General features: G+C 63.1%; 2 protein-coding genes across 2 annotated transcripts in view; one reads left to right on the top strand and one right to left on the bottom strand.

Annotated features, from left to right (window-relative positions):
• Nucleotides 1-28: 28 nt before the first annotated feature.
• On the top strand, nucleotides 29-13,046 carry AUP1 (AUP1 lipid droplet regulating VLDL assembly factor). Its single transcript, XM_088526490.1, has 14 exons — nucleotides 29-114; nucleotides 269-406; nucleotides 763-913; nucleotides 1,789-1,976; nucleotides 2,052-2,124; nucleotides 6,159-6,232; nucleotides 7,132-7,198; nucleotides 7,761-7,866; nucleotides 8,184-8,333; nucleotides 8,465-8,628; nucleotides 8,816-8,906; nucleotides 12,251-12,365; nucleotides 12,674-12,856; nucleotides 12,970-13,046. Exons 1-14 carry the CDS (start codon nucleotides 65-67, stop codon nucleotides 13,016-13,018), a joined length of 1,599 nt encoding a protein of 532 aa, XP_088382616.1. The 5' UTR covers nucleotides 29-64; the 3' UTR covers nucleotides 13,019-13,046.
• A 662-nt stretch (nucleotides 13,047-13,708) lies between these two features.
• Nucleotides 13,709-25,654, bottom strand: part of LOC104575977 (dedicator of cytokinesis protein 2) — a 35,719-nt gene continuing 23,773 nt past the window's right edge. The window contains exons 28-52 of the mRNA XM_088526491.1: nucleotides 20,587-20,685; nucleotides 20,216-20,310; nucleotides 20,059-20,137; nucleotides 19,770-19,870; nucleotides 19,590-19,648; nucleotides 18,978-19,126; nucleotides 18,590-18,675; nucleotides 18,235-18,391; nucleotides 17,859-17,899; nucleotides 17,678-17,768; nucleotides 17,482-17,601; nucleotides 16,924-17,013; nucleotides 16,737-16,841; nucleotides 16,227-16,368; nucleotides 15,936-16,017; nucleotides 15,778-15,862; nucleotides 15,441-15,527; nucleotides 15,191-15,367; nucleotides 15,030-15,113; nucleotides 14,824-14,961; nucleotides 14,647-14,732; nucleotides 14,389-14,539; nucleotides 14,209-14,317; nucleotides 13,879-14,012; nucleotides 13,709-13,798 (exon numbers count right to left, since the gene is read on the bottom strand). Of these exons, the coding sequence (XP_088382617.1) occupies nucleotides 13,709-13,798; nucleotides 13,879-14,012; nucleotides 14,209-14,317; nucleotides 14,389-14,539; nucleotides 14,647-14,732; nucleotides 14,824-14,961; nucleotides 15,030-15,113; nucleotides 15,191-15,367; nucleotides 15,441-15,527; nucleotides 15,778-15,862; nucleotides 15,936-16,017; nucleotides 16,227-16,368; nucleotides 16,737-16,841; nucleotides 16,924-17,013; nucleotides 17,482-17,601; nucleotides 17,678-17,768; nucleotides 17,859-17,899; nucleotides 18,235-18,391; nucleotides 18,590-18,675; nucleotides 18,978-19,126; nucleotides 19,590-19,648; nucleotides 19,770-19,870; nucleotides 20,059-20,137; nucleotides 20,216-20,310; nucleotides 20,587-20,685 (2,637 nt within the window). The remainder of the gene's footprint in view (nucleotides 13,799-13,878; nucleotides 14,013-14,208; nucleotides 14,318-14,388; nucleotides 14,540-14,646; nucleotides 14,733-14,823; nucleotides 14,962-15,029; nucleotides 15,114-15,190; nucleotides 15,368-15,440; nucleotides 15,528-15,777; nucleotides 15,863-15,935; nucleotides 16,018-16,226; nucleotides 16,369-16,736; nucleotides 16,842-16,923; nucleotides 17,014-17,481; nucleotides 17,602-17,677; nucleotides 17,769-17,858; nucleotides 17,900-18,234; nucleotides 18,392-18,589; nucleotides 18,676-18,977; nucleotides 19,127-19,589; nucleotides 19,649-19,769; nucleotides 19,871-20,058; nucleotides 20,138-20,215; nucleotides 20,311-20,586; nucleotides 20,686-25,654) is intronic.

The following is a 25,654-nucleotide window of genomic DNA, read 5'->3' on the forward strand; positions in this document are numbered from 1 at the left end:
CGGGCGGCCGGGGGAAGATGGCGGCGGGTGGCGGGTGTCGCTGAGGCGCTGCGTGCGGGCGAGGATGGAGCCTCCGGCGGCGCCGGGCCCCGAGCGGCTCTTCGACTCGCACCGGTGAGAGCTGGTGCCACGGGCGGGCCTGGGGCGGGAGCCACGTGCCGGGGCCGTCGTGGGGCGAAAGCTCCCCGGGAGGTTGCGGGGAGGCCCTGGCCCAGGGGGCCCGGCCCCCTCGCGCCTCCCCAGCCGCGCGCTGCTCCTTGGCCTGCAGGTTTCCGACCGACGGGTTCCTGCTGCTGGCCCTGCTGCTCTACGCGCCCGTGGGGCTCTGCCTGCTCGTCCTGCGCCTCTTCATCGGCGTCCACGTCTTCCTGCTCAGCTGCGCCCTGCCCGACAGCCTGCTGCGACGGTGCGTGTGCCCGCGGGAGGCCGGCCCAGCCGCCCCGCTCCACTCCGCGGGGAGCTGGAAGCACCTTCTCTGCCAGGGCCGAGGCTGGCGCCTGCTCCTGGGTGCTTGGGGACTGGTAAACAGCCGGGCTGCTGGATATCCCGCTGCCCCCACCTGTTTCATACTCTGTAGGCAGCCCTCAGCTGCAGCTCCCCAGCTGTTCCTGCCCTGGGCATCTCTACCTGTTCATTCCCAATGCGTAGGACTGTGTAGGACCAGTTCACCTGGATTCCTAGGTGTATTGTTTGTTTGCTGGATGTTTAATTTTGCAGTGGCTCAGACTGCAGCACTTGAGGAACCCCCTTTTCCCCTTCCAGATTTATTGTGCGTGTCATGTGCTCGGTTCTGGGCTTGTTTGTGCGGCAAAACGACCCGCGGCTTCGTGACGGCAGCGTGAGGGTGTACATCGCCAACCACGTGACGCACTTCGATCACAACGTCATCAACCTCCTGACCTCGTGTAACACGGTGAGCTGATCTCGCAGCAGGGGCGTGCGGGGCTGAGGCCTCTTCCACAGAGGGGCAAATAGAGGCATCTGCCAGAGGGTGGTTCTTGCCCTGGGCCTGCTCCTTGGCCCAGGGCAAGAACCACCCTCTGGCAGATGCCTCTGGCCCTGCGCCTTGCCTTGGGCTCCCTTTTTGTACCTTGGTCTCCTGCTCTTGGGCTCTCTCTGAGAGCCAGAAATAGGGTGGGCAGAAACAGAAAAGGCAGGGTTCGGCTGGGGCCTGCATTTATTAAAGGAGAGTGGGCAAATTCGAGCATCTGTGTGTTTTTCTGGCATTTTAAGTAGATCCCGTTGTAAGCAGGGCTGGCTGCGGGGTTTTCTCTGGCTGCCGCTCGCTGCCCCTGCGCAGGAAGCTGCGGCGGCCGCGGCTGCCTGGCAGGGCCGCAGCACCGGGGGGTTGTGCAGCCGTCTGGAGCCGTCGTGAAATTCCTTGTGCGTGGAATTCAGCCAGTGGTCTCCAAATGTGTCTGAGTGTTACTTGATTCTGTGTGTTCAGGGACAGTAGATTTGGTCCTTATCTAGGGAAGAGCAAATTTCAGAGCTAATGTATCTTTCACCAAGCATATCAGGAACTTATCACTGTAAGCCAAGGCAGGGAGAGAACTTGTTCCTCAGATAGACAAGGTACAATCTGAGCTGGAGATCAGGAATCAAATTCCAAGGCAAGTGGGACCCAAGTGGTTACTGAAGTCCAACAGTAACAACTTCTTGGCTACTAGAATTTTTAGCATTTGTTTGCTGAACCCCTAGAGAAGTTTTTGCTGATAAACAGGCACGTTTTCTTGCGTTGAAGGGTGGACAAGAAGGCACCTCTGCTTGCTCTTTATTCTCTTGCAGCCTGCGCTGAATGGTGCTCCTGGCTTCATCTGCTGGTCACGAGGGTTCCTGGAGCTGGGAGCAGCGGGAAGCCGGGCGGAGCTGGTGGATTCCCTGAGGATTTATTCCTCCCAGGAAGGAAACGTGCCGCTGCTGCTCTTCCCCGAGGAGGCCGCCACCAACGGGCGAGTGGGTTTACTGCGCTTCAGGTGACAGAGACGGGCGTCTCCGCGGGGGCTGGCGCTGGCTCCGGGGTCCTTCATCGCTGAATTCCTCCTTTGCAGCTCTTGGCCATTCTCGATCATGGATATGGTACAGCCAGTTGCCCTGCAAGTTCAGAGACCTTTGATCACTGTGGTGAGTCTGGGGGCTTAGAGCAAAGAGATGCTCTGCAAGCGTGCAGTCTGTGAGGGTCTTGGCAACAGGATTAATTTTGCTTCTGCTTTGAAGCTCATGGCTATTGCAGGCTGCTGCTTTTTCTTGTCATCACAAGGTCTGACTTCCCAGCGTTAACCCGGGTATTCTCTTCTCAAGCACATTTCCTTGGGAGCTTCAGCTGGCTAAAGCAATATTCCTTCAATTACACTGGCAATTTTGATAAACTTCCTTGTGGCCGGGCTGTGCAGCGACACACCGCGTGGCTTACGTGACTGCAGTTTTGCTGTGCCCCTCTCCTCGTGTTTTAAAGGGTTTGGAAGGAGTAATTCCAGTTGCCTTGGAGATCGAATGACGTGTCAAAAGTTATGTAAGGCTTTCTAGGTTAGAGACTTGAACTCGTGTCCCCCAAGTGCAGATATGTAATGTGATGCAAGAGCAGACTGAGAAAAGCAGCAAAGTTCATCATGATAATATGCACACTGTTAAATAGGTTAAATGAATTGGTTCTCAGCTCGTTTATAGAATATGATTTCATTGAGTATCTGTGTATTCTTGATGTGATTTCTGAATCTAACGGATTAAAAGAAACTTGCATTTAATATTTGTCAGGCATTTTAGCTGATTTCCTGTGGTGCAGCTTTTTAAGGTAATAGGACACATTCAATATGTTTCAAGCTGCTTACCAGCAGGTCACCCAACATCACTGTCCACAATAAAATTATCATAAAGTTGGTGTTTTTAAAGTGAGGTTATGTTAGGAATTAGTTCTTTGTGTAGCACTATTTAGTGCTTTCGTTGGTGCTCTAGGTGACGGTATTAAGATCCTTGTTGGTAAAGTTTGTGTTAATGAGAATTGAATGAGCTGGAATGCTGAGAGTGATCTGAACTGCCTGGTTGAATGGTCTCAGTCCAACAAAATGCATATTAGTAAATGCAGCTGTAAGGCCGGTAAAGAACCAAAACTGATGCAGGGATTTTGGAGGGAGGAAACTGCCTTTTAGAGACTGAGTGATTGAAAAGTTGCTACCAGTGTCAGGATGAGCTGCCAGGGAATTGCTGTTACTTGCTAGACTAGGGTTGTCAGTGGGTGCACAACAAGGGTAATACCTGCTGTAGTGAGGGACATGGTGTGAACCGTGTGTGCTGTGATGGTGAGAACTGTTGCAAAAATATTGTGGGGAGTTCTGGGGTCCCCAGTGTGTGGCGTTCCCTAGAGAGGACTTAATTAGCGGGAGCTCAAGAAGGCCATAAGCAGGATGCAGAATCTGGAGAATAAGACGTGAAAGTACTTGGCTTAAGCAGCTTATCAGAGATAAGGCAGAGATCACTGTGCTGTTTGCTTCTTGGAGAAGAGATTTAAGAGTGAAGAATTCTTTGTTTTTGTTTTTCCTGACAGCACACGGCAGTTTTGGCGAGTGCTAAGATTAGATGTCTATACTACACAAGTTTAGTTTTGAATTAAGGTGAAGTTTCCTAATAGAATACTTTCAATTTTTGAATGACCCCACCAGAGAAAGGGGAAACTTGTCATTTTCTTGATTATTCATAATTAATATGTTTTATTTATATGGTTTGGCTCCTCTGAAAAGTGTGCTGTGATGTGACAGGTTGTAGGGAAATCTTTGCATTTGTACAGCTTTTCTTCGTGAGTGATGAGAGAACAGAGTGCACCCAAGTGCAGACCTTTTTGGGTATAATCACCTCTTGTCCTTCAGCAATCAAGCAGGTTTTTTTTTTTTTTTTTTGCCTTTGTGCGTATTTGGCTAAATAAATTCTGTTGAGTTTCTTGGGTAATTCTGAATCATGAGAAGCTTTCCAGGAGTGGAGATGGGACACTGCCAATCAGTGCTTCCCAGCAGCCTTTCTTAGATAGGTCTAACATGTAGCAGAGGCAGCGCTGAACAAAGTACCAAACTTGGCCTTGGGAGGCATTTTCTCTGAGTCCAGAGGACAAAGCCTTGGAGCAGGTGCCAAGCTCTCCCATCCGCACTGTGGATCACATCTTGCTTCCTGGCACTCTCGGGCTTGACTTGGCTCCTCAGCTTCCAGGCATGGGCACACTGGGCTTTGCGGTAGCTCCTGATGCAGCTTCGTGAAGCTCATGAGGGTCGTGGGAAGCAGTGCAGAGTCCTGGATGTGCGGAATGGAGTAAGCTGGGGAGCAGGCTGGAAAGCAGAGTTGTGTGGAAGGGCCCTGGGCGGGTGCCTGGTGGGCAGGGTGCGCGGGAGCCGGGTCGTGGTGCCCAGGGCTGGGCTGTACTAGCCAAGTGGGAGCCCGCAGGCCCACGGAAGCGCTTGCTGCCCCCTCAGTGGGGCTGGAGAGGCCGCAGCTGAAGTGCAGTGTCCAATGTGGGGCTGCCCAGGGCAGGCGAGATGTGAGCGGGCACAGGGCGCCCCGTGGGCCCTGCTGGGGCAGCCGAGGGGCTGGAGTGCAGAGTGTGTGACTGAAGGCACCCCCTTTGCTTCCCCTAGAGAGGAGCAAGCGAAGGTGGGTCTTGCTCCTCTATTCCAGCACCCAATGTGAGGCAGAAGGGAAGATAGAGCTGGTCCCTTTTTGGGGATGTGGTGTGAAATGTTGGGGTGCAACGATCACAAACTGCAGCACAAGAGATTCTGATCTTCTATAAGAAAAAAAAAAAAGGATTAAGTGAGACAGGAACCTGGGAAGTTGCCAAATTTTTCTCAGAGATATTCGTGTGTCGACTAGATACAGCCTCAGATGACCTAATCTAACTCCAGAAGTTGTTTCTAAGCTAAATTGTTTGTTTTGTGGCACGCACCAGTGTCGCTTTAGGGAGTGGTTGTTGGAATCAGTGGTTGTTGGAAGGTGTTTGTCATCGGGTCTCTTAGATGTCTCATTTGCTTCAGATCCAGGAGGTGAGGCTTCTTTGTGTTAGTTTTGGTAGCTGTGGTTTCCAGGCTTTTCTCATTCATATTGCCTTTCTCCAAGCCTTGGGTAAATCAGGTGGGAGCCTGTCCTGGAGCCGTCCGTCTGGTGCAGGAGGAAGTCCCTTCTAGTGGAAGCTGAGGCAGCCACGTTGCTGCCTAGATCCTGAGACGTGTTCTCCATGGCTTGTGGGAAGCTTGGTCGCATACAGAATAAAAGAATTAGAATAACGAATTAGAAAAATCCTAGAAAGAACCATCCATTCAGTGACCATCCAATAGAAAAATTGTTAGAATCGTTGAAAAAGTAAGTTGGAAGGGATCTCTGGAGGTCTCTAGTTCAGCTTTTTGCTCAGTTGGCCTAGCGTTTGATCAAGCTACTCGGGGCTGTATCCAGTTAAGAGGAATGGAGATTCCCTAAGCTGTGAGCCCGCGTTCCAGTGCTTAGCCTCCATTTTCTGGCCAAACATCATCTTATTTCTCAGAGAAAATGTTATTTACTAGTCTTTAGAAAAGAAAGTAATAAAACATGGGTCACTTTTAATGTTTCTTGTTCAAAGAAAAGTTATTTAAAACTCCACAGTGCAACCCGTTAGGAAATAAGAAAGAGTGCGTGAGAGTTGAGATGTTGCACAGGCTGTTCCCACGAGGACAGCTGTTCTGTTGGGGATAGGTGTGATCTGAATCATGTCTAGTAAGAGTTTCTTGTTCCCACTACAACAGCAACCAGGATCCCGGAGGCCACAGAACTCCGCTGCTGTGGTGGACCCCAGGAATGAGGAGTGTTTGTGATGCCAAGGGGGATCATAGGCTCCAGGCTGCTTTTCAACTCTTCCTAAACGCCAGCTTTAACGGAGCCCAGGGGAAAGGGAAGTTTTGCCCTCTCTGTGGGAGGAAATGCAACTTAAAGCGGTGAAAACTTCGACTCCCTTGCCCTGCCTTGGAGGAACTAGTGGAGATGGATCTGCCGTGGGGCTTCTCCTCTGTGCTCTGGATTTGCTGTCCCCTCTTGCCGGTCCCGCCATCTCTGTGTGTCTGTTACTGCTGTGGCTGATTCACGCGCCGCCTCCCCAATGGCCTGGCCGCTGTCGCGCCTGGGCCGTGGTCTTACTGTCCTTTCCTCCCTAGAGTGTGGCCGACTCCTCCTGGATTGCAGAGCTTCTCTGGACCTTCTTTGTTCCCTTCACAGTTTATCAAGTAAGGTACTATCTCCCTCTCTCTCTCATTTGGGGTAGGGACTAGGGTGGGTAGAGGGCCTGACATTTTTGCCTGCTTGCACTGCAACCAACATTCTGTACGTGCTGGTGTGTGCATGCACTGTGGTATCTCAGCGTGGCTCTGTTCAGCATTATTTGGTCCAAGCCAGATGCTTACAGCCAGCTTCTGAAGTGGAGAGGACTCGTAGCTCCTGCTTCCAGCTGGTGAAGAAGAGTCTCTTGGGGCTTTTGTCTCAAGTTTGCCCAGTGTATTTTTGATGCTAGTTCCTCTGCTGTGATTCACACCAGGGTTGCTCAGATCCCATGGGTGTTTCCCTGCAGGCAGTTCACTCTTCTGTCTTCTGTCCATTGCACTCCCCAGTGAATTGCAGGGGTGGTTCAGAACCTTCCTTGGGCCCTGGCGAGCCCAAACTGGCTGAGCAGCTTTGGTGTAATAAGGGACTGTGGGCAATGGAAGGGGCTTGGACAGATTCTTTCTACTATGGATGTAGCAGGGGGCTGTTTCAGCAAGGAGAAGTTTGTGCGTTAGCTTTCCTCAGGCCATGTCTAGATCTAGCTTGAGTCCCGCTGATCTGTGTTCTGTTGTCATGTGCATGACAATGTCCCCTCCTTTGGGGCCTCTTGGGAACTTCGTCAGGGGATATTTTGCATGTTATCCTTGAGTGCTGTTTAAGATCAGGTGAGCCAGTTTTGTCTTCTGAGCTATGCCTCTGCCCTGCTTCCGCAAGTGAGCGGTGAGGTTTGACTCTCCTCTTGTAGGAAGAGATCTGGTGAGCAGGGAGAGCGGAGGTGGGGACGGTGCCGCCTCCCTGGTCATCCCGAGGTGGGGCTGGCTCTGCAGCAGCCTTCCAAGCAGCCAGCCCAGTGCTCTTGTCCCCATTCAGGTGGATGCCGTCTGTCCCCAGACGAGCTGAAGAACTGAGTGAAGATTTTGCGCTCCGAGTTCAGGAGGTAGGAGGATGCTGTGGGAGAGGGAGGTACAGGGTAACCTCAACTTGGGATGGCCGCAGAGGAGAGGCGGGGTGTAAGCAGGGCATTTCCAGATGGGTGTGTTTGCAGCGTGGGAGCTCTGGCCCATGTTTATTGCCCCATGTGATATCCAGTTCTTCTATGGCTTATTTGCAACAGCCCATTATCCTTTCTGAGAGGCTCTCCTCATCTAGTCCAAACTTTTCGCAGTAAGAACCCACCTTCCGTAACATTACAAATGAAATGGTGATTGTTTCTCCAACTTTCCTTCCGGTGCTGGTTATCTCATAGCTCCCGTGCCAAAGATCTTGCATCTCCCCGTCAGCCTGTTGTGGCAGGATGACATTGCAAACTCCTGGTCTTTTCCGTGCTCCATGCAACACTGAAATCATTTGTCACTGACGCTCTGGACAAACCAGTTCCTGGCCTTTTTGCCCCTCGTGGTGGCAGGCCCATGCACCAGCTCTGCTCCTGTACGAGATGGGAATGCCTGGGTCGTGCGTGGGTTGTCATGTACATGTGACTCTTCTCTGTGTCTCCACAGCTCTTAGCCGTGGAGCTGGGTGTGGTATCCACACGGCTCACTGCAGCAGATAAAGCTGAGCACATGAAGAGACTGCGACACACGTCACTTCTCCCCTTTGCCCCGGGTATGTGGCCTAGGTTGCTCCCTGACTGTGGAGCAACCGCTTACACCTTCCCTCTGGGGAGGCTGCAGTCTGCACTTGGAGGGAGAGGAGAAGACAGGTCCCCTGGTCCAGACATCCCCTTGGGGACTGGGCTCTGGGCAGTGGGGTGTAGCTTGGTTGGAGGCAAGAGGGCCTCTGCTCCCAGGCACATGCAGGATGCAGCGTGCAGGAGATCCTGCTCTCTTATCCCACCAAACTAGAGAAAGCATAGCTGTGGCAACTTGAAGGCTGTGTGTTTTGTGGCAACCCTCACGTGGCCTCTGTGTTTCCTTTTGCAGCCCCATCCCTGGCAGCCAGGCCCAGGGTGCCTTCCAGCTTGGCTGGTGCTGGCTCCTCCGCTCCCGAGGATGTGCAGGTCACAGCAATGGCACAGCGGGTCAAGGAGGTGCTGCCTCACGTGCCTCTGGAGGTCATCACGACAGACCTGGGTAAGTGCCTGAGCTCTTAGCGGGGACACAGGGCTACCTTTTGTACCAGGTGAGACCTGAAAGCAGAAGCCTGGTCTCTGCTGCAAGGATGGGGGCTGCTGCTTCTTTAACAGATCCTTTGTGTCCTGCAGCCCAGACCGGTTGTGTGGATACCACCATTGCCAACTTGCTGGAGGGGAGAGTGTCCTTCTTCCCTGAAAGTAAGGAGACTACCACAGACCTGCCTGCCCCGTCTACCTCCCAGGCTGCAGCAGCTTCTGCCTTCCAGGGCTCCCTAGCGGTGCCTTCCTCCAAGGTACGCCGGGGGTTGTGGTGTCCCCCCTGCTCGGAGGGCTTGCAGCCAGAGCACGGCCTGACCTCACAGGAGCAGAAAACCTTAAACTCAGGCTGACTTGGCCTGCTGGCTGCTTTTGGGGCCAATACAGAGGTCTCTGGATTTTATTTGATTCTCTTCTGATTTTTTTTTGTCCTTTCCCTTCCAGCCAGGTACAAAGCATTTTGCAAAGTCCCCTGTGGAGCGGCATCTGTCCTTGCAGGAGCGGAAACGAGCACTCTACGACTATGCCAGGAGGTGAGAGTCAACCCATACCTCATCCCAAGTCCCCAGCTGTCCCCAGTAGAACCAGGGTACGCCCCAGGCAAGGCTCAGCCCTCCCTTTGTCGCCTTTCCTCCTAGCTGTCTCTTCTGGCACAAAGCAGTGGGGCTGAGGCAGCAAGTTGTGGTTAAAAGGTGACAGATATTTGTCTCTGTTTCATTCCTCCCTATGACAGAGTCCCCTGTCATTCTTGGGAAATGCTCTTTCTCCTGTCTTGTCACTAATCTTTTGGTTTGGGGACTAGGTAGAAGCTGTTTTGTCAGAAACACAGCTTTTGGGTCATAGGGCTTATCAGAAGACATGATTTTGTTCTTTGATGTTGCAGATTTGACCGATAAAAGTCACTGTGGGGCTATGGATAGATTAGGTTAGTGTTGATGCTGTGGACCATTCCTTTGGGGAAAGAAGTCTGATGCTTGGCAGCAGTGGTAGTGCGATTAATTTGCCTCTGCATAGGTATGGAATGGTAACAAGAAACAGGGAGTGATTTTGACATCTGTGTATGGTTTGATAAGGCAAGTGTCCATTTCTGGTGTGTGTTTCATTTGGAAAAGATCCTGAAAATTCAGAGTAAATATTGGAACAGCGGTATAAATCTGAGGCAAGTGAAGTCTGTTAACTTGCTGTGCTGTAAATGAGACAGTTGAATTTGTACAATTATCCTTATGGGGAAAGGGACCAGGTGCAGAAAGGCTCTTTCATCTCTCAGAGAAAAGCAGAATAGTAACCAACAGATGGGAATTGTTGCCGGACAGACTTTACTCAGGGAGTCCTGAAAAGGAAATGGGCTACTCGGTGGAATAAGTGGCTGGCGGGAACGATGGTTTCTCAGTGCCTGCGTGTTCTCCAGGTGGGCCTGGCCGACTCCCTGGGAGATGCTTCAGAAGGTGGTTTTGGAGCTAGCAGAGTCTGTGCATGAGGCCAGGCTGACCCGGGCAGCGCTCCGGTCGCTGGTAACGCGGCAGTGCCTGTGCTGGCGAGGTGCACAGCTGGGCTGCTGGCCCTGGAGAGACGAGTCGTGCGGGGCGATGGCCCTTCTGCACAGACCCCCTCCGCTCTGCCGGGGCTTTGGTCCCTGCTTACTCGACAGCACCGTGAGCCTTTCGAGGCAGGTTCCCCAGAGGCACTGGGTGAAGGTGAGAAATTCTGCCCTCCAGCAGCCTCCTTGGCCAGGCCTGTGTGCCCAGAGGAGCTGCGAGTGCCTTTTGCTCAGGGAGAGCCTGTGTCTTGCCAAGGGCAGCTGCAGCTATGAACTTTGTCTGGGACACCCCAGGAATCTGGGGAGAAGGTGGTGAGGTTTCATGGATCTGTTAAACCTTGCGAGTGTTTGGCATTCTGTCCGTTTTTTTCTACTGTGAAAAGTCTAGGAAGTTTCTATGTTTGGGAGTTAAAGCTGGGCACGTCCTAGCGCACATTCCTAAAGGGCTACTCCTAATGACTGCGGGTGGCTCTTGGCCACCAGGAATTTAAACAGGTCTGTTCTGAGATCACTGCAGTGTAGGGACGTATCTCGGGGCAGTCCTGTGGCACAGAGGAGTCAGGCTGTCTGCAGTCGTGACACACGAGCGCAGAGGTGGCAGGAGGCCCACGCTGCCATGGCCTGCTCAGCAGCAAAGGGAAGGTGGCCCAGTCCCCCTGTGGCCACCCCACGCTTTGAGTTTCTCCTCTGTACATGGATCTTCTGCACCCTTTCCTGGGGGTCTTCTGGCTTGCTATAGGATGGTGGCCTCTATACTTCTTCAAGAAGGGAGGCCTTAAGAAAATCGGAGAAAGGCGATTTTATTCCTGATGCTTACTGCAAAGAAAGGACATCCTTACTGTCCGAGGTGTGAGAACAGGTGTGTGTCTCGGAAGTTTGGGGTGGCCCAACTCTGTCGCTTGGAGCTCGAAGGAGGCTCTCTGCTCAGGGCTGTGTTTTTTCCTACAGCCCTTGGGGCTAGTTCAGCTCGGGACGCCATGAGCGCAGGTGGCCGGCACGGGAGCCTGGCAGTGTCGCTGCGCCCCTACGTTTCCCAGCGCCGCTTCAGGGCCGAGCTCCTGCTCGTCTCTGAGCGCGCTGCAAGTGCCTCCTCTGAACGGGCGCGAGGCTTAGCTGCCCCGGGCGCCGTGCTCAGCGCCATTCCAACCATCCGTATCCCTTTCCGGGTATTCTGGTGACTCCAGGGAGAGCGTTTGTGAAGCAGGGAGATTCAGTGCCTTCCTGAGCAGGGCCTGCCTGGGCCCTGCTGCCCACATGGTTTGAGCATGAGAGTGTTAGAAGCCCCGACCACAGAATCTGACTCCTTCCCTGTCTCCAACCCAAAGCCGGTGCCGTTGGTGGCGGGAGACGTGTGTGGCTAGTTTGGCGCAGCCGTGCCCTTGTGCTCTGCTCGCCCTGTCTGGGCAGCAGCTCTGTGTGGCCTGGGGCTCCCTGGGGACAGCCTTCTCTGCCTGCCGGGCTGCCCAAACCTTTCCAAAGCCCCAGACGAGTTTGCAGTGAGAAGCAGCTCCGGCTGCAGCAGCAGTGTGGGCGGGAGCGTGTCCAAGAGCGGCAGGGCCGTCCCGTTCCCCTCGGCGGCGGGGATGCCGGCAGCGCGCGGGGCCGGGCCCGGCCGGGCCGCCTGACGCCGCTTTTCTCCCACAGGAGGTTCACCGAGAAGCAGGGGGCGGCGCGCGGAGGCGGCAGCCCCTGGGAGCGGCGGCGGCGCCGGGCGCGGCCGCAATAAAGAGCGGTGCCTGCGCACGAGTGGCTCTGCGCCGTGGGGGCGGGGCCAGGGCCCGGAGGGGGCGGGGCCAGGGCCGGGAGGGGGCGGGGCCAGGGCCGGGAGGGGGCGGGGCCGCAATAAAGGGCGGTGCCTGCGCACGAGTGGCTCTGCGCCGTGGGGGCGGGGCTGGGAGGGGGCGGGGCCGCGCCGCCCGGCTCCGTGCTGCTCTGCACGCGCCCGGCCGCCGCCCGCGCCTCCCCGCGCACGTAGGCGCCGCTTAAAGGGGCAACGCGCCCGGCGCCGCCGCGCGGCACCCACCGGCTGCCGGGCCGGGCGGCGCCGCGCGGGGCCCGCCAGCCCGGCCGTTGCCGCTTTAAGGGCCGTGGTGCCGGGGCCGGGGGTTCTATTTACATGGGGGCTCGCGAGCGTCACGTGACGGGCGCGCGGGGGCCGGGCGGCGCGGAGCGCGCGGCGACCCGAGGGGCCATGGCGGCCGGCGGCGACGACGGTGCGGGGGGGTCCGGCCGGGGGTGCGGGGGGCGTCGGGGCGGGAGGGGGGTGGGTGCGGCGGGGAGCCCCGCGCCGGGGTCTGCCGGGTCCCGGACGCGGTGTCCGCTCGAGCCGGCCGTCCCCACAGGCTCCCGCGTGGAGCTGCGCGGCGCGGGGTGCCCCGGGCCCCGGTGCTTCTCGTCCCGCCCCGCTGACGTGGAGCGGATGCTGCTGGAGGCGCAGCTGGACGTGGAGCCCCACAGGTGAGGCCTCCTGCTGCGGGACACGGCCCGGGACGCTGCAGCCCCGTGACACCGCCCTGGCCTTCGCAGCCCCCTGCCCGCGACGAGCCTTCCAGCCCGGGGTGACACCGGCGCTGCCGCACTGGGCCAGCGGCTCCGGCCCTCTGGGCAGCACCAGCCCGGCCAGAGCCACCGCCGGCCGCCTCTGCAGCCAGACCTGCCCCCGTCACGGCCGGACCTGCCCGAGCACCGGGGCCGCCTGCCCGGCTCCCTCGCCTGGGCCGGTGCCCGCCTGCCGCCCACGTAAGGCCCGTGCCCCCCGCGCCCAGGCCGTGCCCCCCTGCGCCGCCTCACGCGCTGCCCCGCAGGGTGCTGCCCTGCTCCCCGCAGCCGCCGCTCTGGAGCCTGCCCGGCGGCGCCGTGGCCGGGAAGAAGCGGCTCTTCAGCTCGGAGCTGCTGCTGCTCTTCGTGCCCTCGCTGCTGCTCAGCCACCTGCTCACGCTGGGGCTGGGGTGAGTGCGGGGCCGGCAGCAGCTCCGGCCCGCGCGGGGCTCCGCAGCCATGGCTGGGCCCTTCCTTTGGCCTCGCCCGGCTCAGAGCGGCGCCTTCCCGCCTCTCCCGCCAGGATCTACATTGGGAAGCGGCTGGCAGCCTCCTCGGCAAACCGGCTGTGAGGAGCGGGCACAGCGCGACGGCCGCTCCTGCGCCCCGCGCTGCGCAGAGGGGCCCGTCTGCCCCGGGCGCTGGTGCTCGTGGCCCGAGGGGCCCTGTCCCCGTCCCCTCCCCGCAGGGGGAGCAGGGCCCGTCCCTGCAGCGGGGCCCCGCGCTGCCCGCCCTGGCTGCGGGCGCTGCTGCGGGCGCCGCGGCCGCGCGTCAATAAAGGGCGGCCGCCGCTCCGAGCGGAGCGCGTGTCCGTGGGGCAGCCGCTCCGGGCTCGAGCACTGCTTTGCACAGGGCCCAAGCGCGGGAACGACAGCCCCACCGCGGCAGCTGGGCTAGAGCTTTATTGCGAGGCCATGGAGGCACCGAGCGTCACAGCGGCGGCTCTGGGGCAGCATCGGCCGGGGCAGGTGGCACACAGAGCCCTCCTGTCCCTGTCCTCTCCTCGGGGTGCTGGGGAGGAGGGCTCTTTCCCTGCTGCAACTGCAGCCACCAAGGGATGGGAACATGGTGTGGTTTGGGCACGGGGTCGGGGCCGCGGGGAGCCGGTTGGGATCTGGGGAGCTGGTTGGGGGCACGGGGAGCTGGTTGGGATGTGGGGAGCCCGGCGCGGGCGCTGTGGCTGCAGCAGCAGGGGGGCTCGTCCAGCAGGAAGGCGCCATGGGGGCCAGGAGAGCGGCACCGCGGTCGCCATCCCCCCAGCCTCAGAGCTGTGACATCCGCTTGGACTTGGGTGGCGGCGGCGGCGGCAGCTTCAGCCCCTTGTTCCCCTCCGATGTGGGCGACGCGGGTGCCTGAGGGCAGGGAGGCAGCACGGTGATGGGGGCAGCGCAGAGCTGGGGGGCAGCCCGGTGTGTGCGCGGGGCCGGGGTACCTTGGTGCCGCTCGCCGCCTCGCCCGGCTCCAGGAAGGTCTCGTACACGGAGGGGCTGATCCTGCGCGGCGGCGGCAGCGCTTTGCTGGCGCTCTTCACGCGGCCTCCGAAGCCGGTGGGGGACAGGGACAGCCCTGGGGGGGACACGGGGTCAGCAGGCGCCTGTCCTGGCCCCACGGCGCGAGCGGCTGCAAGGGGAGCGCGGGCCCCGCTGCGGCGGCCGCCTGGCCCAGGGGCGCGCGCGGAAGCGGCCGGCTCCGCTGCCGGCGCGGAGCAGCGGCGCATCCCGATGGGGCGGCAGCGCTGGGGGGCTGGCGGGGGCTGCGCTACCTGCGGCGCCGGGCTGTGCTCCGGCGGCCTCCCTGCTCCCTGGGGGCCGCCCCTCGAGGCCGCCCGCGCTGCTCTCGCTCATGTTGCGGGAGGGTCTCTGCCTCTCGTCCTGCGGCAGGAGGCTGCTCAGCACCGCGGCCGGGGCGGCGCAGGGCCCTGCGCCCCCGGCCCTGGCGGCACCTTGGGCTCCAGGGGCTCCGAGACGGACTGGCGCCGCTCCTGCCACCGCTGCCCGAAGAAGGTGCTCGAGCGGTTCTCCTTGCGCTCGCTGCGGCGCTCCTCGCCCTCGGGGCCGCGCACGACGGGCCGGGGGGTCGGGGTGGCCTCGGCGCTGCGGGTGCCGGTGCAGCGTGAGCTGCGGCCGCGGGAGCCCTGCCAGGCCGCCGCGATGCGCGGGGCCCTGCGCGAGACAGGGCTGCTCCGCACCGCGGCACTTGCCTGTCGGCAGCGCGGCTCAGCCGCTCCCACTCAGGGGCCCAGGCCACCGACCGGGGTCGTCCTCCTCGACGGTCCTCGAGGGAGATCTGGGAGGAGCCGGGAGCCGTCCCGGAGCCACCGTGGCCACGGGGACCCTGCAGCGTCCCGCGTCCCCCCCGCAGCGAGACCCACGCTCACCATCTCCCGCACGCCGTACTGGCTCTCCACCTTGGCGCGCAGCTGCTCGAAGCACTGCTCCATGCGCTCGTGGAAAGGCCGCAGGTCCTCCGGCACCTTCCGCCCGTGGATGCGGATGCCCTCGGCCAGCAGCGGCGTCTGCGGGGAGGACACGGTCGCAGCGGCTCCGTGCCGGGAGCGCCGGCGCCCGGAGGCCGCGGTCCCACCTGCCAGGCGATGAGGTCCTTGAGCCTCTCCACGCTGGCCTGGTCCTCGGGGTGCTCCCGCAGGTAGGACGCCTGGAAGAAGGCCTGTGCGCCAGCGGCTCAGCGCCGCGGCACGGCCACGCGCCGCCCGCGCGCCTGCCCGCGTGTCCGCCCGGCCTCACCGTCTCGTACTTGGCGAAGCCGCCCATGACGGCAGGGTCCACGATGCCGTTGAGCAGCATGGAGAGCGGGTTGACCGGGAGGCTGGGGTCGTTCTGGTGCCGGTTGATCTCGCTCAGGATCTTCTCGTTGGTTCTCGTCATGGTCTCAATGGCGTTTTCCAGGGGGCTGATGATGGTCTGCGCAGGGAGCACGGGATGGGGCCGGTGCCGCGGCAGCTGCCCCGCAGCGGGGACGGAGCCGCGCGCTCACCGTGGCCGTGGAGGTGACGGCGAACCAGCGCAGGATGCCGGGCAGCGGGTACGCCGTGGTGAACGTGGTGCGCTCGATCCACATGGTCTGCGGGAGGAGGGCAGCCGTCCGCGCCGCGTCCCCCGCGCGCCGCGTCCCCACTGCTGTCCCCCGGGATGTGGCGGCACCGGCCCCGGGGCAGCGCCCACCACGAGGCTCCCCCAGCCCTGCTCAGGGCTCCGGCCGTCCCATGGCGCAGAGCCCCCACCTCCCATGGCACGGGCTGGGTCCCCCCATCTCCTGCCTGCCCCCCCGTCACCCTCCTGGTCCCATCCAGGGCTCCAGCGGTGACACTCACGGCAAACTCGTTGTCAGGGTCCTTGGGGCCCTTCTGGAAGGGCCGTGAGTAGCTGAAGCTCTGGACGTGGTTGGCCTTGTAGAAGCTACCGGGAGGGGAGCGTTGGGGGTGCCCCACAGCGGGGAGGCACCCGGCGCCCGCCCCAGCGCGGCACCCACTTGGTGATCTGCTCCAGGATGCTCCTGTCCTTGAACCGCACCTTGGCTTCCTCCACCGGCTGCACCGTGAAGCACTGGATGTCTGCGGGAGTGAAGGAGCCGCAGGAAGCGCGGGGATGGGGATGGGGACAGGGACCATGCAGAGACATGGATGGGGATGGGGACGCAGACGGGGATGGGGATGCAGACGGGGATGGGGATGCAGACAGGGATGGGGACCGCATGGGGACAGCGCCGGGGAGCTGAGAGGTGACGGCCCTCCCTCCCGGCCCTCCCTCCCGGCGAGGATACACTGCCCCGGCGAGGCGGTGACGTCCTGCCCGGGAGGTGACGTGCTCTTCAGCTTCTCAGCGTTGGGGAAGGGGCTGAGCAGCCGCATCTCGAAGTCCTCCCGGCGCTCGTACTCCTTGCCCCGGTAGATGAAGACCTTATTCTGCGGGGAGGGTGGTCACAGTTGCCCCACGCTGACCCTGGCAGCACCACTCCGGGGGACACCACATCCCAGACAAACGCGGGCCCCTTCGCGGGTGCAGGAGAGGAGGAGCAGCCGGGGGCAGCACCTTCCTGGCTCCCCCTCGTGCCTTTATCACATCAGGGACTCGGACAGGGCACGGGGCTCCCGCGAGAGCCCTGCAGGTGCCAGGGTGCAAAGAGCGCAGCGTTGGCACCGCTGCACCGGGGCGATGCAGCCGCATGGAACCAGGGACGAGGCGGCCGCGCTGCGCCCCGCTCTGGGAGCTCCTGCCCAGGGACCGTCCCCGCTCTCTGGAGCGGGGCTGGCGTCTCCCTGCTGCTGCTCACCCGCAGGAAGGTGGGGAAGCCCTGTCCGTAGTAGCCCACAGCGAAGTAGTCGGGGCTGGGCCGCAGCACCTTGAGGATCTTCTCGTAGAACTTGGCTTCCCGCTGCTGCAGGGACACAGCGGGGCTGCAGGGCAGCAGGGCTGCGCGATGGCCCCGTCCTGCCGCCCTGCCCGGCCCCGCGGCTCACCAGGATGTCACTCAGCATCTCGTAGTCGAAGATCTCGCTCTCGTACTGCTCCGCCAGCTCCTTGCAGATGTGGATGGCCTCCTCCCACATCTGCAAAACCCAGCGCAGGGCCAGGGCCCGGCTCTCACCGCGGCGGAGTCGGGAGCCGGGGCAGGGAGGGAGCACGGGCTGCTCCCAGGGGAAACCATCTGCTCCTGGGGGGAACCCTGTGCTCCATGTGCACTCCATTCTGTGGCCCACGCTCGCCTGCTCCCTGTGCTCCCTTCTGAGAGTGCACCCTGCTCCGCGTGTCAGGATCCATGGGCTGTGCTCACCCACCCTGCTCGCACCCTGCTCCATGTGCGTCCTGCTGCAGGGGTCATGCTCACCTCTGCATGCAGCGTCCTCTGCATACACCCTGCTCCATGTGCAACCTGCTGCACGGGTCACGCTCACCTCTACAGGTGCCCTGCTCCACATGCACCCTGCTCCACCTGCACCCCGCTCTGCATGCATCCCGCTCCGTATGCATCCTGCAGCCCGCACGGTGCCCGCCTGCTCTGTACATGCGCTGCGCACCTTGCCCTGGTCGAAGTAGCTGATGATCTGGTTGTAGAGAGCCTCCTTCAGCTGCCGCTGGGTGTGCAAGCTGGGGCTGTGCGAGCCCTGCATGGGGGCCACGTTCGGCTCATCCGACCACTGTGCAGAGGCCATGGGACCCATGTTACACTGAGCCGGGGACCCGTGCGCAGCGTCCCCGCGTCCCCACGCGCACCTTGAGGAGCCGCGCGTGCAGCAGCAGCGTGTAGGCTCCCTCGGTGTAGTTCTCGTAGCTCACGTGCAGGTCCTTGAGCTTGTAGAGGTACCTGCGGGCGCAGGCAGGTGGTGCAGGGGACCCTGAGCCGCGGTGCCGCGTGGGCGCCTGGGCTGCCATGGGACGTGTGGGGCTGCCTCACCTGATGTACATGGCCTGGCGGTCGATCTCCTTGTAGAAGTTCTGGGGGGAGCAGAGGGGGATCAGAGGGTCTGGGGATGTGGTTCGGGGATGAGGGCGCTGCGGGACCCGTCCCGGCGTGGGGACGGGGTCACCCTTGGCAGTGGGTCCTGCAGGAGCCCCCACAGACCAGGAGCGGCTCCGTGGAGCCTCCACAGGACAGGGAGGGCTGGTGCCTCTAGCACCAGTCCTTGGGGATGCTCTGGGACATGGGACACTGTGGGATCCGGGGGACACAGGGCACCATGGACCCAGGGACAGGACTCTGCTGCATTAGGACCCCGGGGTGTCTGGGGCGCGTGGGGCCGCGCGGGGCCTGGGGCAGAGCAGGGACCCACCAGGAGGTTGACGGTGCAGCTCATGCTGTAGGTTTTGTTCTCGTCGTTCATCACGGCCCGGTAGTCGAGGAGCCGCTCCAGGAGCCCCGTCACCAGCGCCACGAAGTTCTCCCCGGGCTCGGCCAGCTCGGGGTGCCCGCGGCAGCACTCGAGCAGGCTGGGGGGAGGCGGCGGGTGTCACTGCACCCCCCGGCCCCAGCCCGGCCCCCCACGCAGCTGGGGAGGAGGCGGCGCCAGGGACGCTGCTCCTGGCCCCATCGGGCACGCGGGAGCCTCCCTGCACCCGGGGCTGCGACGGGCACAGCGGGGCAGGGCCTGGGGCAGGACGGGCGGAGCGGGGCCGGCTGGCGCTCACATGCTCTCGAAGAGCTGCTTGTACTGCTCGTCGCCCCGGCCGCCCTCCACCTCGCTGTCCAGCTTGCGCAGGATCTCGTCCTCAAACTGCGAAGGGAGCGGGGGGGTTACCCAGGCCTCCCCCTGCGAATCATCCTGCTGCGTGACCCAAGGTCTCCATCCCCTCTGCCCGGGGGTCCTCTGTGTCACCCCAAGGCCTTGTGCCCACTAGCTCCCACCCGCTGGCCTCATCCCCATCCTCCATCCCCCGTGTGTGGCCTTGTCCCGTGTCCCCATGTCCTCGTCCCTCCCTGCGGCAGCCCCACATCCCGCTGCCTGGGAGGGGGACGGGGCTGAGGCGCCCCCGTCCCTGCCAAAGGGCCGGTCCAGCGGGACACGGCGGCGCTCACGCGGCTGAAGCTCTCGGTCAGCTGGTACTCGCAGAGCATCATGTCGAAGAAGATGGGGATGGTAGATCTGCGCAGCTCCAGCTCCGGCACCAGCGTCATCTCCAGGATGGGGCCCACCATGGCGGGGATGAACTCGATCTTGCGGTGACCTGGGGCGGCAGGAGCGAGGGCAGAGCACCGGGGCAGAGCGTGCAGCCGCGGTGAAGGGAGGGAGGCTGGCGGCAGCGGTGCCGCTTCGCAGAGCCGCAGCTCACACGTCCCGAGGCCTGTGCGTCTGCAGAGCTGCACCCTGCGGCTGCTGCCCAGCAGCTTGCATGTCTGCAGGCGCCCATGCCTGCAGCCCCTACATTTCTCACACTGGAATGCGCCACAGCCTTGCACACCCGCACGCCTGCACGCCCTGGGCTCGCACGCTCGCACACCCACAAGTTTGCACACCCTGGGCTCACACGCTCGCACACCCGCAGGTTTGCACAACCACGTGCACGGGCCGGCTTGGTGCCACCCAACCCCGCAGCGCCTGCCCCTGCAGAGGCAGTGCCGGGGTGGCAGCAGGCACGCGGGCCTGGCAGAGCCTCGGCACGGAGCGCCACAGGCCGCGCGCCGGCTCACCGAGGTTGTACCACATGTCCCGGATGGCAGCACCGATCGTGGCTCGCATGTCCCCGTACCTGCCGGGATGGCTTGGTTAGCATCACTCCTCCCACCCCAGGCACTGCTGGAAGCCTCCCAGGACCCCCGGCCCCAGGACATGGCAGCACCAGGGGCTGCGGGGGTGCCAGGGTGCCTCACTTGGCCAGGATGCTGGTGCGCTTGGCCTGGGAGAAGTTCTCCAGCTGCAGGGAGTCCTGGGTCAGGAAAGCCACAGCCAGGTGGAAGTAGTTGTTCCAAAGCTGCAAGGAAAGCATGGTTGGGAGGTGGGAGCTGGGCACGTGGGAGCGGGGGGATGCGGAAGCCAGGGATGGGGGAAGATGGGGATGCAGGGTGGCACGGGGAGGGGGCAGCCCTGACCCTCCTTGCCATGGGGCACGGGCAGCAGGACCGGGCGCCGTGGGGCACCGCTGTCCAGTGCGGCTCTCACCTGCAGCTCAAAGCTGCTCTGCTGCAGGAAGGTCTCCCTGAGGGTGGCTGCAAAGTGGTTGATGGCGCGCAGGAACTCCCTGCGGAGCGAGCAGCCATGGGGCTGGAGCAGGAGCCCCGCGGCAGCCTGGCCCAGCCCGGCCTGCCCCACTCCTCACCGGTTCTGCACCATGTTCATCACCACCCAGTCCGAGGGGTACACGGACTTGCCGATGAGGTCCTTGAAGAGGATGAAGGTCTCCATGAGGAAGTCCTGCAGGGAGGGAGGAGGCGTCAGCGCCGGGCTCCGTGCTGGGCTCTGTGCCAGGCGGTGCTGTGCACAGGACCAGGAGCAGCCCTGGCTGCCCGCAGTGAGAGCCTCGTCGAGGCCGAGAGGGATGCAGCGCAGCGGGGGCAGCGCAGCGGGATGCAGCGCAGCGGGATGCAGCGCAGCGGGGGCAGCGCAGCGGGGGCAGCGCAGCGGGGGCAGCACGCAGAGGTGTGTGCATCCCATGGGGAGTGCGGCACCGAGCACTGCCAGGACACTCACCATGAGCTCGGGCCGGGAGGGGAAGGCTGCGATGTAGGAGCTGTAGTGCTCTGCATCCATCTGGCTGAGCATGGCCGTCATGCAGGCCACGTAGTGGCTCTGGGGAGGGAAAGGCGCTGGAGAGGGCCCAGAGCGGCGCCGGCACCCGGGCTGGCCACGCTGAGCGCCTGGAGGTCGCTGCGGCCAGGCCTGTGCCAGCCACACCAGGAGCCTGTCACAGACCAGGGACACGCAGCAGCTGGCGGGACAAGAGCAGCACGAGGCACCGTGCGGGCAGCAGGAGCCCCAGTGTGCAGGGTCCTCCAGCGCTCCTGGCTCGGGGCTGCTGCGCTGCCCCCAGCGGCTTCACAGGGGCCAGGGGAACAGCCCTGGTGGGAAGTGGGACCGGCGGTGGTGACACTCGGCCATGGGGTGACCCTGCGCACGGGGCAGCTGGCTCGTGCGCCCTGCACACAGCGTCCAGCTCGCATCCCGCCTGCGCACCTGGGGCTCGGTGCTGCGGGGACAGCGTCAGGCGCAGAGATGGGTGCTGTGCCGTGGGGCTAGATGCTGTGCCGTGGGGCTGGGTGCTGTGCCATGGGGCTGGGTGCTGTGCCTTGGGGCTAGATGCTGTGCCATGGGGCTGGCCCCACGCTGAGGAGCTGTGCACTGTGGGGCTGGCTGGGCTGCGCTGCTGCACAGTATGCACCTTTGCCAGAGGTCTGGGGACATTCTGCACGTGCAGAGGTCACCCAGACCCATGGCAGGAAGCCAGGGAAGTGGGACAGGATCTTGCCCAGAGGTCCCATCCCCTGTGGACTCTGCTTAGCTCTGCTCTGAAATCTGCTGTTCTGGCGCTGCAGGATGAGGCTCGGGTGATCCCAGCACTGCTGTTCCCCCTTGTTCCCGGGAAGCTGTATTTACATTTAAATTGCATTACAGAAGAGCACGCAGCCGGGTGCTGCTGCACATACGGATGCAGCTCAGCTGGTGCGTATGTGGGAACGGAGCCAGTGGGGCAGCGCGGCGCAGGGAAACCCGCCCGGAGGCTGCAGGCGCCGGCGATGGCCCCGCGCGGCAGAGCTGCGCTGGCTCCCGGGCTCCCGCACCTCGTGCCAGGACCGGCCCGGCCCGGCCCGGCCCGGCCCGGCCGCTGCAGGGAGGGCCTCGGCCGTCCCGCCCGGCGGCGCTTCTGCCGCGGCTGGGGCCGGTGTCGCGCCGGGGAGCCGGGGCCGCGGCAGGCCGGGCGGAGGGGCTCGAGGCCCGGAGGGGCGCGGGGCGCAGCGGCGGGGACCGGGCGCCCTGCCCTTGGCACGTGCTGCCCGGCGCCCCGGGAGGCCGGCGGGGACGGTGATGGGCGCGGGGGCCGGGGCGGCCCGCGGGGCTCGGCAGCGGCTCCCGGCGGCACCGCCCGCTGCTCGGCCCGCCCCGGCCCGCCCCCCGCTCCGCCCCGGTACCGGCGAGCGCGCGCGGCTCCGCCCGGCCGTGCCCCGCGCACGCCGCCCGCTCCGCGCCGCTCCGCGCCGCTCCGCGCCGCTCCGCGCCTCCGAGCTCCGAGCTCGCCTCGCGCCGCGGCGCTCCAGGTACCGGGGCGCGGGTGCGTCGCGCCGTGCCGGGCGCGGCTCGGCTCGGCTCGGCTCGGCTCGGCTCTGCGCGCGGGCAGCGGCCCTGCAGCGGGGAGAGGCGCCGGGCGGCACCGGCGCTGCGGGGGGCCGGGGCGCGGGGCCGGGGCTTCCGCCGGCGACCGAGCCCGCTGCGCCGCGGGCCGCTGCGCGGTGCAGCCCCATCCCGGCGCCCGCCGGCCCCGGGGCTCCCCGCGGCTCCCCCCGCTCCTTCCCCATCCCGAGGCGTGGGGGCTGGGGCGGGGGGGGGTGCAGGGCCCGCGGGGCACCCAAAGCGCCTGGCGGCCCCCGCTCCCAGCACCCCATTCCGAGCACCCCGCTCCAAGCACCCTATTCCAAGCACCCTGTCCTGAAATGCCCGGGCAGACCCTGCCCCAAGCGCCCTATGTGGAGGCACCTGGGGGGCCCTGCTCGGAGCCCCTACGCCGAGCTGGCCCGCAGCACCGTGCCGAGGTGGCCACTGGACCAGCTCATGGGCTCTCTGGAGCCAGGAGTTGGGGCAGGCTATGGGGGGCAGCCCGGGCACCAGCTGCCTGCAGGAAGCTCCGTCGGGGCTGTGGTGGCCCCAGTGCCAGTGGGGACGGGACGGGCAGTGCAGCGGCGCCGTGCTGGGGAGCCTGGGGCCGGAGCACCCGGGGTCTCCTGCCCTGCAGCCCCCTGGCCCCGCAGGCGGCCGGCCCAGGACCCAGTCTCGGTCCCGCAGCTGCCTGCGCCGCTGGTCCGGCTCTCCGGCAGCCTGCGGTGCCTCGTGAGGAGCCGCCCGGCGCGCGGCCCCCCCGCTCCGGGAATGTCACTTTGTGTGCCGCGCGCTGCGCTGACACCCGGCGAGGGCACGGCCGCCGCCGCTGGAGGATTCAGCCCACGTTGCTCCCAGCACCGCGCTTGGCGCTCGGAGCCTTTGTGTCTGCCGCCAGCGCCGCGTGGCCGGCGGTGCAGCGGGCGCAGCGCGGGGGGCTGCGCGGGCGCCGTGCGGGGCTGCCGCGGGGCCTCTTCCCCGCGCGCGGAGCACAGCCTTGGGCTGCCGGGAAAGCGGGGAGCGTCTTGGCGGAGCTGCTTTCCTGCCCGCAGCGTGAGCTGGACGCGTGTGAGTAATCAGGGTGACCCCGTGCTCGCCACGGCAGCGGGAGAGCAGCCGTGTGCCCGGGCTCTGCGCGCGGCAGCTCCGGGGAGATGGAGCCAACTCTCCTGCCCTGCTGCTGCTCCCCGCACCCTCGATGCTCCGGAGGCTCTGGAAGTAGCAGCCGGGAGCCCGAATTCGAGGCTCTTCTGCGGCTTCTTTCCCATCTTTCCGGTGCAGAGGCAAGTGTTTGAGACCTTCCCAGCTTGCTTGGGAAGCGGAAGGGATTTGAATGTAGGAGCTCCGTTAGGCTGAGGTCATCTTCTTTATGGATACAATTACTGTAATTGTTTAATGGCCTGGTAGCGTGCAGAGGCCACAAATAATTAGTGGGTTTGTTCCCATCTGTGGTAATCAAACGGCCTTGGTCGTAACCGGTGCTCTCAGACAGCGAATCCCTCGGGTGTTCACCAGGGTGCTGCGTGCGGCCCCGGCCGTCGTGACCTTTGCTGATTCCTGAGCTGCCCTGGCTGCCAAGGCACGTGGAGCCGGGGGGCGTTGGGAACCCGCTCACCGCGGGAATGTGTATGGGGAAGGAGACCCCCGTATCAGCACTGCGGAGCGCTGTCTGTCCGTGCCGTGGGCTGTCCGTCTGTCCATGCTGAGGGTCACACTGTGCGTTGCGTGGGCCAGTGCGGCTGCCCTGTCTCTGAGGCCGTCCTGGCTTTTCCTGGACACGGCTCTGCAGCAGCTCATGGCTCTCCATGAGCTTCTGGCACAGGGAGGGCACATCCAGTCGCACACCGGGCTCCGGCGCACCCGGCCTCCAGATGGAACGCGGAGACTTCCCAAGGATGCGGCACCCCCTGGAAGCTCAGGGCTGCAGGAGCTCCTGCCGGGCCGAGTCGCCAGGGCTGCTGGTTGAGCCGTTTCATGTGGCCTCTGAGTACCCCAAAGTGCCCCTGCCGGGAGGCTCTGCGCACCACGGCCAACGTCGCGGTGTGTGTGGAGCTGCCACAGGGCCGCCCCGCGGCTGGGCCGCTCGGCCTCTTCGCGTCCTGCCTGGGATGGGGACGTGGATGCTCCTTTGCATTGCAGAGAGACAGGGGGAAGCGTGTGAGTAACGGGGAGAATAGGCACTGGTGTCGCGACAGCCGTATTCACATCCATGGGAGGCAGCAGAGTAATTTGGCTTCTGCAGCTTGCTCAAAGGCTTCGTGCTTTGCTGTGGCTCCTGACACGTGGAGTCTCCATCTGAGCGTGTGAGCAGAGCCGAGGCCGCCAGAAGAGCGGTGTGATGGGGATAGTGGGAGATGCCGGGGACGTTATTGCACCTCCCGAGTTGCAGGATCCATCACTGGGACACTGGTGGTGACAGATGGGGCCAGGGCAGCCTCGGGAGGAGCTGGCCCCCGGGTGCTGGGGCAGGACCTAGTGGGAGCTCCAGCTCCTGCCTTGTCCCAGGCTCCGTGGCTGCAAGAGTGACTAATTTCCTGCAGAGCTCTTCAGCCAGTGACCTAAATAGGGATGCGTGTGGATCCCTTGGCTCATGCGAGCTGCCACTTCCACAAGGAACTTGCTGACACAGAAAAGAGACCTTTGTACCGGTAAAAATCCTCCGAGGCGCCCAACTGATGCTTGCCGCGCGTGTGCTCGGTGGCGTCACGGAGGTGTCGCTTCGGGCCGGCTCCCAGCCGCAGGGGCAGTGACACGTGCTGTGCCCACATGCACCAGGCCGGGTTCCTCAGCAGAGCGCCCCAGCGCTCGAGCAGAGCACGAGACCTCGAGTGCTGGAAGGTGCTGGCGCGGGCAGCGGCCGGGGGGTGAAGGAGGAACCGGCCCCAGAAGAAACTAGACGGCCTGGACTTGCCTAACGCTGCCAAATGTCGCCGGGCAAGGTCGTGTTTGCTCGCTGTGGACGCAGGAGGGCTAAATGCTAAGGAGGGAGAAACGCTGTTCGAGCGGAAGCTCTGTATTGGCACAAAAACAAGCGGATGTAACTGTCCATGATTAAGTGCCTGCAGGAAATGAGGAGGTTCATAAGCCTCGGAGCAGTTGGGCTCTGGAGGAGCCTCCAGGAGAAGCCAGAAGAGCAAGGCTTGAGCTGGCTCTGTGGCAGGGCGTCCTCAGCGAGGAGCGGATACAGGTCCAGCCGCAGGGGTCCCGCTCAGTCCTGCGCCCACGGTCACACGCGGCCTCGGCTCTAGCTACAAACACACCGAGTCTTCTACAAACACACCGAGCCAGGATGGGATTAGCTTCTACCGACTGGCGTGCGGTGGACCTGGCTTCTGCTCTGACATCAGCTGCGAGCAAATGCCTCAGCATCTGGTGCCTCCCATTGCAGCCATTAGCAACTCCTTCCCTCTCAGGGATTAGGGAAAGCAGAGATTTTGTCCCGGGAGAACTG

The sequence above is a fragment of the Tinamus guttatus genome, unplaced genomic scaffold (assembly GCF_059628265.1).
Source record: "Tinamus guttatus ecotype Peru unplaced genomic scaffold, ASM5962826v1 Tinamus_guttatus_pri_ptg000247l, whole genome shotgun sequence".
In the NCBI taxonomy this organism is placed as follows: domain Eukaryota; kingdom Metazoa; phylum Chordata; class Aves; order Tinamiformes; family Tinamidae; genus Tinamus; species Tinamus guttatus.